The sequence below is a fragment of the Apteryx rowi genome, unplaced genomic scaffold, assembly GCF_003343035.1.
Source record: "Apteryx rowi isolate R43461 unplaced genomic scaffold, aptRow1 scaffold_122, whole genome shotgun sequence".
NCBI classification, from domain to species: domain Eukaryota; kingdom Metazoa; phylum Chordata; class Aves; order Apterygiformes; family Apterygidae; genus Apteryx; species Apteryx rowi.
The window spans coordinates 1,950,253-1,963,441 of record NW_020447442.1 but is presented as its reverse complement, the minus strand read 5'-3'; the positions used below and the strand labels follow the sequence as shown (position 1 = coordinate 1,963,441).

The window sequence follows — 13,189 nt, the reverse complement described above, 5'->3', positions numbered from 1 at the left end:
GAACATGTCAGCTCGGACACCTTCTGGACAACAGGTTCTCACTCCCATGATATTCTAGTCAGGTTGGTGCTGTCCATGCCACATCAGCAGGGCAAGGCACTAGCATCTGTGGAGTTTTTGCACTTTTTTTTTTTTTTTTTTTGCTTTTCTAACCTGAAGTGATATTGTGTGAGTGCATGGAGCTCATTTACTTTAAAAGAATAAAACAAAGAACCCCAAGCCCTCAAAACAATCTCTTTTGTGATGGAAGGTGCGAGTCCCCCATTCATATTTCAGCTGGACTCTGCATCCCTTCAAGGAAGGAAGAACATTTCACAGGAAGAAGTACAGCATCTCTTCTTCCTGCGGTCATCAGTCTGCTGTGCTGTGGAACATGTTACCTTGGTCACAAGAGAATACGTGAACCTTTATAGGACATCATCACATGATTATAATCCAAGATAGATCTTGCATTGATAGCCCCTGCCACCAAACTGCAGCAGGTTTTTCTTTCACTCATTCCAAAAACAAAACAAAACAAAACAAAAAACCCACAACAATCTAGGATTATAAAGACATAGTATAAATAATGTAAATTAGAATATAATTTTTTAAGCCTTTGAATCTCTGCCCAGAGATGGCTATTGACTCATTGGCTGTCTAGCTTCCACAGCAGCCCTGGTTTTGAATGAATAGTTGTATATATATATTTTTTATCTCCTACAATATAAAAATATAAATGCAAAAATTTCCCCCTGCCTTCTCTATTTTGCTATTTTATAGTCTGCACATGACATCATGTTATAATATAGGTATGATAGACTGGTACTACGGTTATCATAAAAGGAKCTGAAAGCCAAGTATTACTCTACAGCCCAAAAGTAGGGAGAACTGAGGAAGGGGCATCACAGTTTAGTGGAGATATTTGTTTTTAAATCAGGAAAAACAAAATAACCCCGCTCCAAGTCTTTCCCTCCTCCCAGTAATCTTTGTGAGTGAAGAAAGCTTCCACTTTAATGAAGAGAACTAGGTGGAGTTGGAGATCTGGGGACAACACAAACACACGGGATGCTCTGTTGGAAATAAGAAATCTGACGGTCGTCAACAAAAGGCTCAAATGGCTCAATAACTGGACTAAACAATGAAAAGACAGGCAGAGATTACAACTGAGAAAAACAAACAAACAACCCAACAAACCAACAACACACATACAAAGGAAACAGCCGGGAGGAGGAGGCTGACAAAGACCCGTCATCTAGCTTATAGATTGTTAGGGTTGAACATGTAGAGTATGGCCCCAGCATATAGCTTCTAAAGAATGAAATGTTGCCACCTACAATGCAGCTGCCATGGTTGGAGACACCAGTAAATTTTTAAACATTGTCTCAATCTTTAAAATTCTGCTTAGTTTCTATTAGACGCACATCGCCTTAACTTTTAAATTTTCAGTGTGGGTTTTTCCTTAATATATATAATATATATATATATTTTTATAATATATCAAAGTTTAGAGTATAGATTAAAAAAATTATTCAACAGCTTTCTGATCTGAGGAATTCCTTCCTAAATATCGGGGTAAAATTCAGAGCCATGGTCCATGCTCTGCAGCATCGGCTTCTGATCAAGAGACGACATCCTGCTCAGCATTTCAGCTGACAGTGCATAACTATTGCCTGACTTTTCTTCAAACCAACTATCTAGTGCCCTTTTGCAATCAAAGTTGGCAATGGGTGGCCCGTTAACGGCAATTGTCAAAAGATCACTGAGCTGCTCCAGCGTGAGCCGGGAGCGGTTGTTTTTGCGCACTCTGTGCAGGGCATTGCGCCCCTTCTCACAGCAGGCCGATGAGGTGGGAAGGACTTTGAGGATCTGAACTATTTTATTTAAGAGGGGAAATCTCTGTTTGTATTTACAAATGTGACTGAGTAAGTCTTTAAAACCATTTTTGGTATAATAATCCACCTTGAGTTCTCGCCACTCCATCAGCAAACTCCCTTGGGTGTCCATCCCCTCTCTGCAAACCTCTCTGGAAAACGATGGGACTGTCTCCAGGTGTTCAAATATTTGTACCATATCCTCCTTCCCATAGCTCATGAGCTCATCAGTGCTTCTGGGCCAAGCTGCAAGGTCAAATACCTGACAGGCTTTCACAAATGTCCGGCTACGGCAATCAAACCTTTGGGCTAGGATCACCTGGGTCTTCTGGCAGATCTTTTCTCTGATTGACTGGAATTTGGCTTCAGCCACCCGTAGGTTTTTCACAGCAATGCCATTAAAGCTTTCACGGAAGTTTTCCTCAAATTCCTGCAAGTACTCCCCAGGTGAGTCTGCCAGCCGACTAATCTCCTGGATAGCCTCTTCTATTTTATCGTCCACTTGCGACACAAGAAGGTACTCCCCTTGGAAGACATAGGCAAGGCGTGAAAGCACAGCAATCACATCCAGCAAGAAGTAGATGAGTTTAATTGACTGATAGTCCATCAAGAACTGCAGGAGGGCCAAGGCAATTGCGGAAGCGTCTGCCCTTTGGGTCTGGCCGCTGACATCTTTGAGATGGGCCACAACCTCAAGGTAATCCTTAATCAGAGCATTGAGCACATTCTGCTCCCCAATGATCCACTTCACTGCTCGGATGTCTCCCAAGAACTCAGTCTCTTCGCACAGAGTGGCAGCAGTGACCCTCAGCTCGCACATGAGTCTGGGAGAATAACGATAGAAACTGAGCAATTGCTTCAAATTATTTTCTAGCTCCTCCAGGCATGGAAGCTCTTTCCCGCTAATTGCATCCAAAATTTCCAAATGGGGCCTGTGTACCATGAATGGCAAGCAGAGTAGCCACGGCAAAGTCTTTCTGATTGTCATGAACAAGTTAGCTCTCAGGCTGGCAGTAATGTTAGCACCATCGACTCCCAAGCCAATAGTTGGCTTCTCATCCTGCAATCGTATTCCCAGGCTGGAAAAAGCCCTGTCTAACGCTTGGAGGTAACTGTCTGTTGTAGAAAAGCCCAGTTCTTGAAGAGACAGGAATTCAGTTGCTGGAGGCCCATCACTGCTCGTGTACTGTACATAAACTGCAACTGTATCTGCAAGCAAGTCATCACTCTGCCCRTCCAGAATGATGCTGAGGAAGGGAGACTGTCGGATCCGTTCCACCAGGTCCTCTCGAAGAGCCCGGGCAATATGGTGAATTAAGATTTGGCAGTCTCCCTCGTTCATGTATTGATCAACCACCTTGAGCTCACACTTTCTCAGTAGTTCTGCCAGTGGCCGAAAGTCATAGTAGGGCCTGCCTTCCAAAGCCAAGTGGTAGGCTGTATTGAAGAGCAGGGTCATATTTCGGCACATCTCTTCTGTCTTCTCTGGATGCATCCTGAGCTTGTAAAGCTGCAGGCACTTCTTGTGGAGGTTGCTCTGGCTGTGAAGCTTTATTGTGTGTATCTTGAACTGCTTTGAGCCAATGATGAAGGCTGAAGTCCGAGAGGATTGCACTGTGTACTGCCTGCAGACATGGCACCACATTTCATTCAACGTTGGGGAGTACCGCAGAAACCAAAATTTTTTAAGCCACTCTTGCTTGAAACGCCGTATCCTCCGACCAGTCGCAGAAGACATCTTGGAAGGCTCGTCTGTAGCAGCAATCATGTCATTGGAAACTGATTCATCAGCAGAATCCACCTCTTGGTCATCGTCCTCCATGATGGTGGGAACAGAGATGATGCTTTCTGAAGCTGCAGAAAGAAAACAGAAGAAGGAGGAAAAAATAAGACATTTACAAAGTTGCTGAGCTTGAGAAACACCCTATTGGTGACAGTAAAGCACTGCCTGATCAACTGGCTGTACCCTGCTTTCTCCTGCTCACAATGCACTATGGGCAGAATTTGAATCCTGGCTTTGAAGGAAAATAAATCAATGTTTCTGCTTATGAACTTTGTCTCCAACATGCCATGCTGTACAGCAAAAAATGGTATTACATCCTGGCTACTTTCACAATATACAGGGTGACCCAAATATTCCTTTGGTGGAGGTTACTGGCTGCTTGACAGCACATTCCTGGAGGAAATGAAATGTATCTTCACAAAGGGACACATTTGTGTAAAGGCAGTGGAGTAAACAGAGAGTGCTTTCCAACAAGGGACACAGCAGGACATCATTTCATACACAAAGAGTACGCATTTCAGTGATACCACAGAGTCATTCAGACTTTCAAGCAAAGCTTCTTGGTGGCATGTAAGGCACCATGGAGGGGTTTCTGCTGAAAGAGAATGCATCAAAAATACAGCAAACAAACTGTCTGCAATGGAATGTCTTTTTTTATTGGCACTGCATTATTGATTACAATGGAAACAAATAGAGCAAGTTGTCATTACAAAGTCTTTCCCAGACAATGTCTTCCACTGTGCCAACAGCATCAGCTCCTGACCCACCCGTTCACAAAACCTCGCCATGAACCCTCCACAGAACCAAGTGTTCTCCTGAATATTCAGAGCAAAATGTTTTAGATGGGCACACAGCACACAGGCATCTCACTACTTTCCTTAGGCAGGGTTTGGAGAACGTTCTTACTCGGCAAGGCTTACCTGTGGGGTCAGAGAACTCTTGGAGCTCGGGTACCTGAGGCGGTAACACGGGTGGCTCAGGTAACTTCCCAGATCTTAGCATGTCTAACTCAGCCTGCAACTCCCGGATCTTCTTCTTCAGCCGGATGCAGTTGGGGCAGAAGGAGGTGGTGGGGATTTCATGGGAGTTGCCTTGAGCAGAGGCCAGCAACAGCTCAGTTGGGCTGTCTGCTTTGAGTGACAGAGGCTCTTCTTCTTCATCTTCGACGAGCCCCATCTCTTTGGCTGAGCTAAAAGAGGAACCGTGGGGGACCTTCCATTCCCCCTCACTCCGGTCTCTGCTGAAGTTCAGGGAGCCATGTTGCATGGCACTGCCGCACCTCTCAAAGATGTCTTCAGCCTGGTATTTAGAYGCTTTCCTGATGGAAATGGGTGTACTTGTCGCTAACTGGTTCTCTTTCAACTTGGCAGACTCTAAAGAAGCCTCCAGGACATCTTTGAAGATGAGGTCAATTTTTTTTTTCTTTGTTTGGGGGTGGGACTCCCCCTCATCACAGCTGCGCTTATAAGGGCTCTTCCCTTGCTTCAGTGTGGTGAGCTGGAGCGGCCCCCGCATGTCCTCTTGATTTTCCACGTTCTTTTCTGACTTCTCCCTCTGTAACTTTTTGTCTCCTAGAAAGGAAAATGAGGGGTGGGTATTATCACTGGGAACCAAGCAACATTCCTCAATCTAAAACTCTAAAAAAGAATAAAAAGGCAAGCTGAATCCCTGCAGGTTTGTTCATTGCGTTACAAACCAGGGAACTGACACAACTCAGTGAAAACCAAGGCTTGCGAGAGGAGGGGCCTCTGCAAAAGCAGAGACAGTCCTAGGTAGCCACAGAGGAATAGGACCCCCACACTTTAAAGAGAAGAGAAACTACAGGCAGCTTGTTTAACCTAAGAGGTATAACCAACCTGCGCTGAAAGGAGACTACAAGGTGAATGATGGATCACAGTGGAACCTAATGCCCAGAGCCCAAATGCCAGTTTGGCTGGCTGGAAGACTTGTGCCTGTTTTGACTTGGTAAAAGGTATCAGGTGTACAGCAGGTGCAGTGAGAGATTCAGACTGTTTCACGAGAACCCCAGTGTCTGTGCATGCCATAGCACAATGTTTGCAAGCCCCTTCACTCTGTTTCTGCTTGGAGGCTGCTCCAGAAACGCAAAGGCAAAGGAGTAAAAATAACTTGTACTCTTAAACCCCAAGGTATGCATTGCCAACTGAGCTAGAACGGGTGAATGACCTCCAAGAATGGGACACTTAGCTTGTCCCAGTGAGTCTAAGAGCGTGGCTGTTATTCAGTGATAAAAATAAATTAAAAAGAAAAGCAACTTCATACAAGTTATTAACTGCTTAAAATAAAGGGAATAGCCAGTTTTCCTTACCTGGAAATTCAAAAGACGAAAGGTTTGGTTCAATTTCCATCTTTCTTCTATCTTGTAAATAACTTCAAGCATTGATGGCTTCCCAAACAAGACGTTGCTTTATGCTGATTTTTTTGGTTTTGTTTGCTTTTAAAGTGTATTCATGCTTTCATAAGAGTAACAGGGTAAAAGCTACCAGTGCCTCTCTAAAGAGAGCAATGCTAAGAATGCAGAAAAGATGCAAGACTCAAAACAGTTAGAGTATGGCACCATAAAAAGGGCTGGCCTGGCTGGCAAGTGTTTTGTGGTAGGTTCTGATACTGGCTGGCAACTCCAATTACTTCTTGAGTGAATCAGAAATAATAGACCTGGTTTTCAACACATTCTGTCAGAATATCTCTAAAGGCAGAGCTTTGAGTTTCTGCCCTAATGTTTTCCCTGTTACGGACTATTACAACTGTTGGCAGAGGAAGGGATTTAAGAGGATGGATCCTCCTTCTTTCTGTGTGATTTTTTCCCCTAACTGAATGGTTCAGACCTATGAAAAAGGTAGAAATCACAAGAGGATCCCTCATATTATTGGTATCAACTCCATTGATGAGGTGGGGCAGAAACTACTAATAGAAACAAGACCCGGGAACTATGTTCCTTTTTTGTGACTTAAAAAAGTGCCATTTCATTTGAGAGGTTTTTGCAGGGAATTGGGAATCTTTTAAATATAAAGTTCCTCACAGATTTTTATTCTTTTCCCTGATCGCCTCCCAGTGCCATCCCAGCTGATGCTGAGATGTCTGGGCAGTCAAACAATGTCCTTTCGTGAATGTGTGAACGCAGTCCTGAGCTCAGTGCAGTGTGGAATGAGCTCACTGGGACATGAGGGGGCTTCTGGATGGTCTCCAGAGTCACCTGGCTTTCTACCTGACTGTGTGGACGGATATGGGGGGTCGTGAGGAGCCCAGAGGCAGATCTTCACAACACTCGTACCACAGAGCAGACTGTGAGTTATTATTTCAGTTCACACAAACCGTGACACTAAATGCAAGTCTGTATGTCAGGGCAATTGCTCTCAGCCTTGGTGCCCTTCCAGACCAACACTGGAACTGCACGTGCTCTGACAGCACAGACTTTCTCCTGCAGTACTTTCTAGAGAGTACTAAGCTACCTAGACAACTAATGTGTATGTGGGATGCAGCAAAATTACTGCAGCATGTATCTAATCATTCAGTGATTAATAAAATCATTAATATAAAAACGCACATTCATAACAGCGTTAATTCACAAGTGGGCATTGCCCAAGTATAGCCATCAAGATATAACACTCCAAGTGCATAAGAACTCCAAGGTGATGGAGAATAACCAATTATTTCAGGACATTTTGTCCACCCCATGTTTAAAGAGGAGACACCTTTTACCAAGTCAAGGCAGCAACAGCAGCTGTGCAATAATATACAAGGGAATCTTAATTAGAAGGTTATATTTAGCATGGCTGCCCCTCTGAGGCCCTGCCATTCTGTGGCTAGACCTGAAAAGAAATGCCCTTAATTCCCTTCAGGTTTCAGCATTGTTTAGATGAACAGATGCATTAAGATTTTTTGCCTTCCTCTAAAGCTTCCTGTATTGCTGACATTTCACTGACCTAAAGGATCACTGGATTTGTTCCAGCATGACTATTGTTAAGATAAGATAACAATTTTTATCCAGGGAAGAATCAGTCTGAGAAGCGCAAAGCCTCCTGTATGTCGTACAAGCACTCTAAAGTTGTGAGACTAAGGAGTCTCTAGCTGATGTCGCGCTGATCCCAAATTATCTCTCTGAAGAAAGAGGAGATAAATTAAGCCAGGAAAATGGACATACAAACACACCAAGGAAATCTCACCTTCACATGCACACAAAACCAGTCAGAGCTCCCTCAAACAGGAGCCAGAGGAAACAGCACATTCAGAAGAAAAAACTAATGGCTGTCTGCAGGACCACCAGCTCAGCAATCTTCAGACCAGAAAGTCTTGTGACAGGGGAGCTCTGAGATTCCTGGCCTTTGTATCAGGCCCTAATAGCACACACACAGCACAACACAACACAGATCTTTCTTTTGTGATCTTTATGACCTTGGTTATATTATTCTTCTTATACACCCAACCATCTAAGCCACACAGAGCTGGGGGCTCTTGCCCTAATGGGCTTTGCTTCTAGAAAGGCAAATCTCCTTGCACTGCCTGTACATTACCTATTTCACCCAATGCACTCGGTGCAAGAAGTGTGTGGTTAGGGGAGAGGGTGGAAAGGGATGAAGGAAAAGGAGAGACTCACCTCTTGTGAGATTTCTGTTGATGGTCTCCTGGGACATACTATGCAACCGCTTCATGTAATCCTCACTGTACCAGACCCTCAGTTTCTCGCCAGGCCGGATGTCGCGACAGGTGCGGAAGTAAATCCTCTCACTGTGCTGAAAGGCCATCAGGTTCTGCTCCCTCTCCTCTCGGGAGATGATCACATACCTGAGGGTGAGGTGACAAGGCAGGCGTGAAGCACAAACTTCTCTCCCATGCACCCCTTGCGTCAGAACTACAACCGTGATCAAGCCAGAATGACCTTCAAGAGGGCCATAGACACAGCAAGGTTGGATAGCATGGAATTATAAATAATAATATGCAAAGTGCTAGAAATACAGGACTACGAACAAGGAACACCTAAGGAATAATAAACCATTGGGTCCATTTCTGCTGTGGAAGGGAAGTGCGTCTGATGGTTACCACTACAACAACATATAGCCAACCTGAGGGAGCATCTCTGCCAGTAATGGTGATGCATACTTTCACCAGAGATTTCTTTGCCTATCAGTGGAAACAAGGACTTCTGGATTCCTCACCATCATTTTACATCCTGGGGTCACCCTTGTTCCCAGGATCATCCTGAATATGACAAGGTCCCTCTGCCGGTCTGTTTCCCAAACACCATTTTCCTTTACAGCAGAAACCAGATTTCCTTGCTTCCTCTCCTCTTGGACAAGCAGAATAAGAGATGTTCAAAGGAGAGAAACACAGGCAAGTAAGGTGCACAGGGTATTAGGTGGTAGTCCGAAAGGAAACCAAGGACATGCCAGTATTYGCAGATTTTGCACTTGGACATTCAGTGGGGTCTGACATAAAAATACAAACAGTCCTGCAAATCTAGGGAAACCTTAACTGCCTGAAAATTCAACACTGCACGGTGGGAACCTCCTGGCAATTCTGACAGAAGGATCTTTATCTGAGCATGGGATTTGTTTTTCTGCTCCAAAATAGCTAAATTTCAGCTCAGCAGAAACATTAATTCACCACTCCCATCAACTGACCCTCTGTGCGACTTGATAACATAGAGATCTATAGGAAGGATCATATTATTCATTCTTATACTCCTTGTTTTCTTGTTAGAAGAAATGAAAAGGCTTAATAATAATGGTTCTAGCTGCTGCTGTACATGATCTCATAACAGCTCCCCATGCATGGCATGTACAGAGCTGAGAGCAGATCTGAACCGTTTAGAGCGCAAACTCTTTTGCTCTCTTACACCATTTGCCTATGTTATTCAGTGCTCCTTATCACAGTCACATTAGCAAAGGCAAGCAGCATGTGCCTCCTTTGACATCTGTTGCTACTAGTCCTTGTCCAAATGTTCCCCTGTAACTCACAGCTATTTCTTTGGCTTGGGAAATCCATCAATTTTTCTTTGAATGCTCTCTCCTTCTCTGGCCCATATGTACACACACAGACTCAAGTCCACATGCACATGATCACACAAACCCACACATGTAAGGTCACAAACTTGGTCAAACTTCCTGCAAAACACAGAAAACAAGTCTGCAATGTCTCAGATTGCCTGAGGCTCCAGTAATTCTGGTTTTAATGTAAAGCAACTGTGCATTTGCCTGTAATTGGCTGTGTTTTTTCTGCATGTTACCCAGGATACTGTAGTCTTCAATAATTTTTTAAACAGCAGGTTCTGCCACTGATTGCCAAAATAAGCCAAATATTGACTTCTGTTAACCCTTATTTTATGGTTTTTGGATCACAAAACAAAGGGACTTTTAAACCATCTGTTTGTATGTTTGAGAGGGAACACAGGCCTGGATCAATGCAATGGGAAGGAGATCGTGGAATGGCACAGAGCCAGTGCTGCTGGGATGTCACTTCTCTGTGTTACTAATCACTCCATAAAAGGTGTGTCAGGCATTCAGCCAGCCATACCACAGTCCCCTTGAGATACACTCATTTGCTGCAGTCAGTTTGATGCTCTGCAGCACAGGTCATCCTAGAAGGTGCTCACTACAGTTCAGGCAAAACACCAGGATGCTTTCTAATGACAAATCAGGAGATCCTGTAGCTGCTCTGCATCCGCCTGCCCAAACATCAGTGAGAGCAATGATAAGATCAGACTGTCCCTGTGACTGAGCACAATTACCTTCAGAGAGGTATCACCCCCAAGCCATCCATAGCTCTTTAATAAAACATACTGAATACAAAGCCAATAGCTTTGAAGAATTTATAGGGTAATGGCTAGCAACGCAGGACAATCTGATACAGCAGCTGCATTTGACAACGAGATTTAAAATCTGGAAAACAGCTTTGCATGGGGAGGGAGGAGACACCAGGACTCATTTTTATGTTTAAGTATTTTATTAAATATTAACATGCTTTGCCCATTCACTCTCATCATGCCTCTAAATCCCTCAAAGCTTCTGCCTAAGAGACAGGAAACTTTGTTTTTGTCCTTCAGCTTTGCTGCCTGTATCCTCCAATTCCTGCTGCCTTATGACATAGCTGTGAGCTAGGAGGAAAAGAGCAGGCTGGAGAGAGAACTGCAGTACTGCTGCATCCCTGCAGCACACCACTGATTCATTTGGATCAATCTATTGTCCAACAGTGACTAGCGCTGGAAATTTCACCAGGAGATATTGAGAAAGCCCTTAATGGACAGTTATGGAATAATCCAGTCATAAACACATTTCTTCACACCTGCTGGCAGTTAGTAATTGGTTTACGTCCTGAAAGAGGAAGCTTTATATCTGTGATATTTTCCCTAGGTAACGCAAATGTGGATGAGATCATCCATACAAATGAATTGCTTTTGAACCAACGCTGCCAAGCTCCTGGCTTTAGTGACCCCACAGGCAATAATTAGATGGGTTACAAAGGACTGAGTAAAAACCAAATTTCACTTGTCAGTCTAAGACATTCACTGCCACTGAATGTCACAGATTTGAGGTAGGAACTTTCCCTAAGACACAGGAAGTCACTCCAAAAAATAGCAGCCTATTCAACTAAGAAGGGACACAAACTGCCTGGTGAGGAGAGGCGAGACTATACAATTCTGCCTTTACTGACACATCTTCCCAAGGCCAAAACTCTCATGTCCTGAAACACTCTTCCCACTAACACTGCAAAGGGCCCAGCCTCCCTCCTGAAGCAAAACACAAACTAAATTGATGCAAGAAGATTGTCTTGATTTAGACATCTTGAAGAGAAATGGCTATACTGCCACAAGCCCTGTGCAGAGACGGGCCTTACGCCCTGCTTTCATAGCAAGTTTCCCAAAGGACTGACAATCCCTGGAGGAGGAGTGGGGATGAGGAAGGCCATTTGGGCAGACCCAGCCATCTGGAATCACTCCCATTCCTGGAGAGAGGCGCTGGCCGATCCTTGCCATGAACTACAAAAAAAGTCACTTTATCTCTCATTAGGGAGAGACCTGCCACCCACTTTGTTCCCTGCGATGGGCCAGCCAAGGCACAGACTCATGGCAAGGCTCAAGACCAACGCAGACTTTGCCCAGCCTATTCAGGACCAGCTAACATGACGTTCCCCGCACCAAAGGAGACTATGGGCCCTGCTGCCCCGCCACTGCTATAGGGGCTTGGATCAGTCCCTGCACTGGCACCTTCCCCACAGCATTTCCAGCTAGCAGCTCCTGCTGTCCTAGCCTCCCTTCTTTCTAAGCCACAGCTTGCCTGGGACACCAAATGGCCAAGTTTTTGGATAGTTTAGTGAGCATGTTCAGAAAATGCCCAACTATTTTTTGGCATCTGTGGCCCATTCTTTCCCAGCCTCAGCAGCAAGGGCAGCTGGAGGGAAACTGGGGCAGCCGGGAGAGACTGAACAAGGGCTGAGCAGTGGGAGACTCAATCCTCTGCTCCCTCTCCCCAGTATTTGCCCCACTCCTTTCCCCTCCCAGTCAGCCCCCGCTTGCTCTTCCCCTCCAGGCAGCCCTGGCAGTGCCTTTGCCGATGTCCAGCCAGCACAGAGCACCATGGGGAAATGGCCACAGGCCTTTCCAAAGCCATGGCTGGCTGCAAACCCATGGCTGGCTGCAAACCCATGGCAGGAGATCCAGTGGAAGAGACTTGCTACCAGCCTCGACATACGCACTGGGGGTGCCAAATTTGCAAATATACCACCTCAGCTCTCTAACCCTTAGCGCCCTGGAGGAGACTGAGCATCTGTGACAGATACGATCTTGAATTACTTGTTACAAGTTCAGGCAAAAAATTATGAGAGAAACAAATGACTCAACAGCAGCTGTGATAAAAGTATTATATATTTATTGCAATCCTAACAAAAATATTTTTAAAGAGAGAATTTTTCAGCATATACAAGATATGGAAATACCGGGGTGAAGCACAGCCGTTTGCTTTGACATGGGCCACTTACTTCAATAATCAGTTAACATGATGCATACAGGACGATATATCCTTTGCGAGCCAGTACAGAAAAGCCACTTCACTAAGGGATCTACACAGGGCAGGAAATCTGGCCCCAGATTTGGGCCAATCTGTTATATTCCACAGAGGAAACTTGCGGAGACATCAGTCAGTTTATAATACATGGTTCTTTCTCCTGAGCCCAATATTTGAGGAGTTTCTCTTTAAGGCTGCACATCCTGTTAAGCCAGGAAAACAGGGTTCACTCTCTAAGTGCTTCTATACACACAGACTGATGGAAGCAACCATCCTGATGGTCCTCCTAGCTCCCAGCAGTGCTTAGCACCTGCAGGACTCTCCTACTGTGCAGATCTGAGGGTTCCTGGAGGGGATCCCCCAAGACAACAGCAAAGGAGCTAATCCCATCAGTATATCAACAGGAGAACATCAGCATGGACCTAATACTATAAAAATTTAAAATACTACTTCTAATACATCACAGCAGCACTGCATTGACTCAGAAAGTCTTTAGAACATGTCATAATTTTTCAGTTCTCTGTAAATCACATTATTAA

The 13,189-nt window shown here is 44.7% G+C and overlaps 1 protein-coding gene across 2 annotated transcripts in view; it reads right to left on the bottom strand.

Moving 5' to 3' along the window:
* Window positions 1–1,521: 1,521 nt before the first annotated feature.
* Window positions 1,522–13,189, bottom strand: part of PRDM11 (PR/SET domain 11) — a 40,969-nt gene continuing 29,301 nt past the window's right edge. For both annotated transcript variants that reach the window (XM_026091781.1, XM_026091792.1), the window contains exons 6-8: window positions 8,249–8,436; window positions 4,557–5,207; window positions 1,522–3,707 (exon numbers count right to left, since the gene is read on the bottom strand). In XM_026091781.1, the coding sequence (XP_025947566.1) occupies window positions 1,543–3,707; window positions 4,557–5,207; window positions 8,249–8,436 (3,004 nt within the window). In that variant the 3' untranslated portion in view covers window positions 1,522–1,542. The remainder of the gene's footprint in view (window positions 3,708–4,556; window positions 5,208–8,248; window positions 8,437–13,189) is intronic.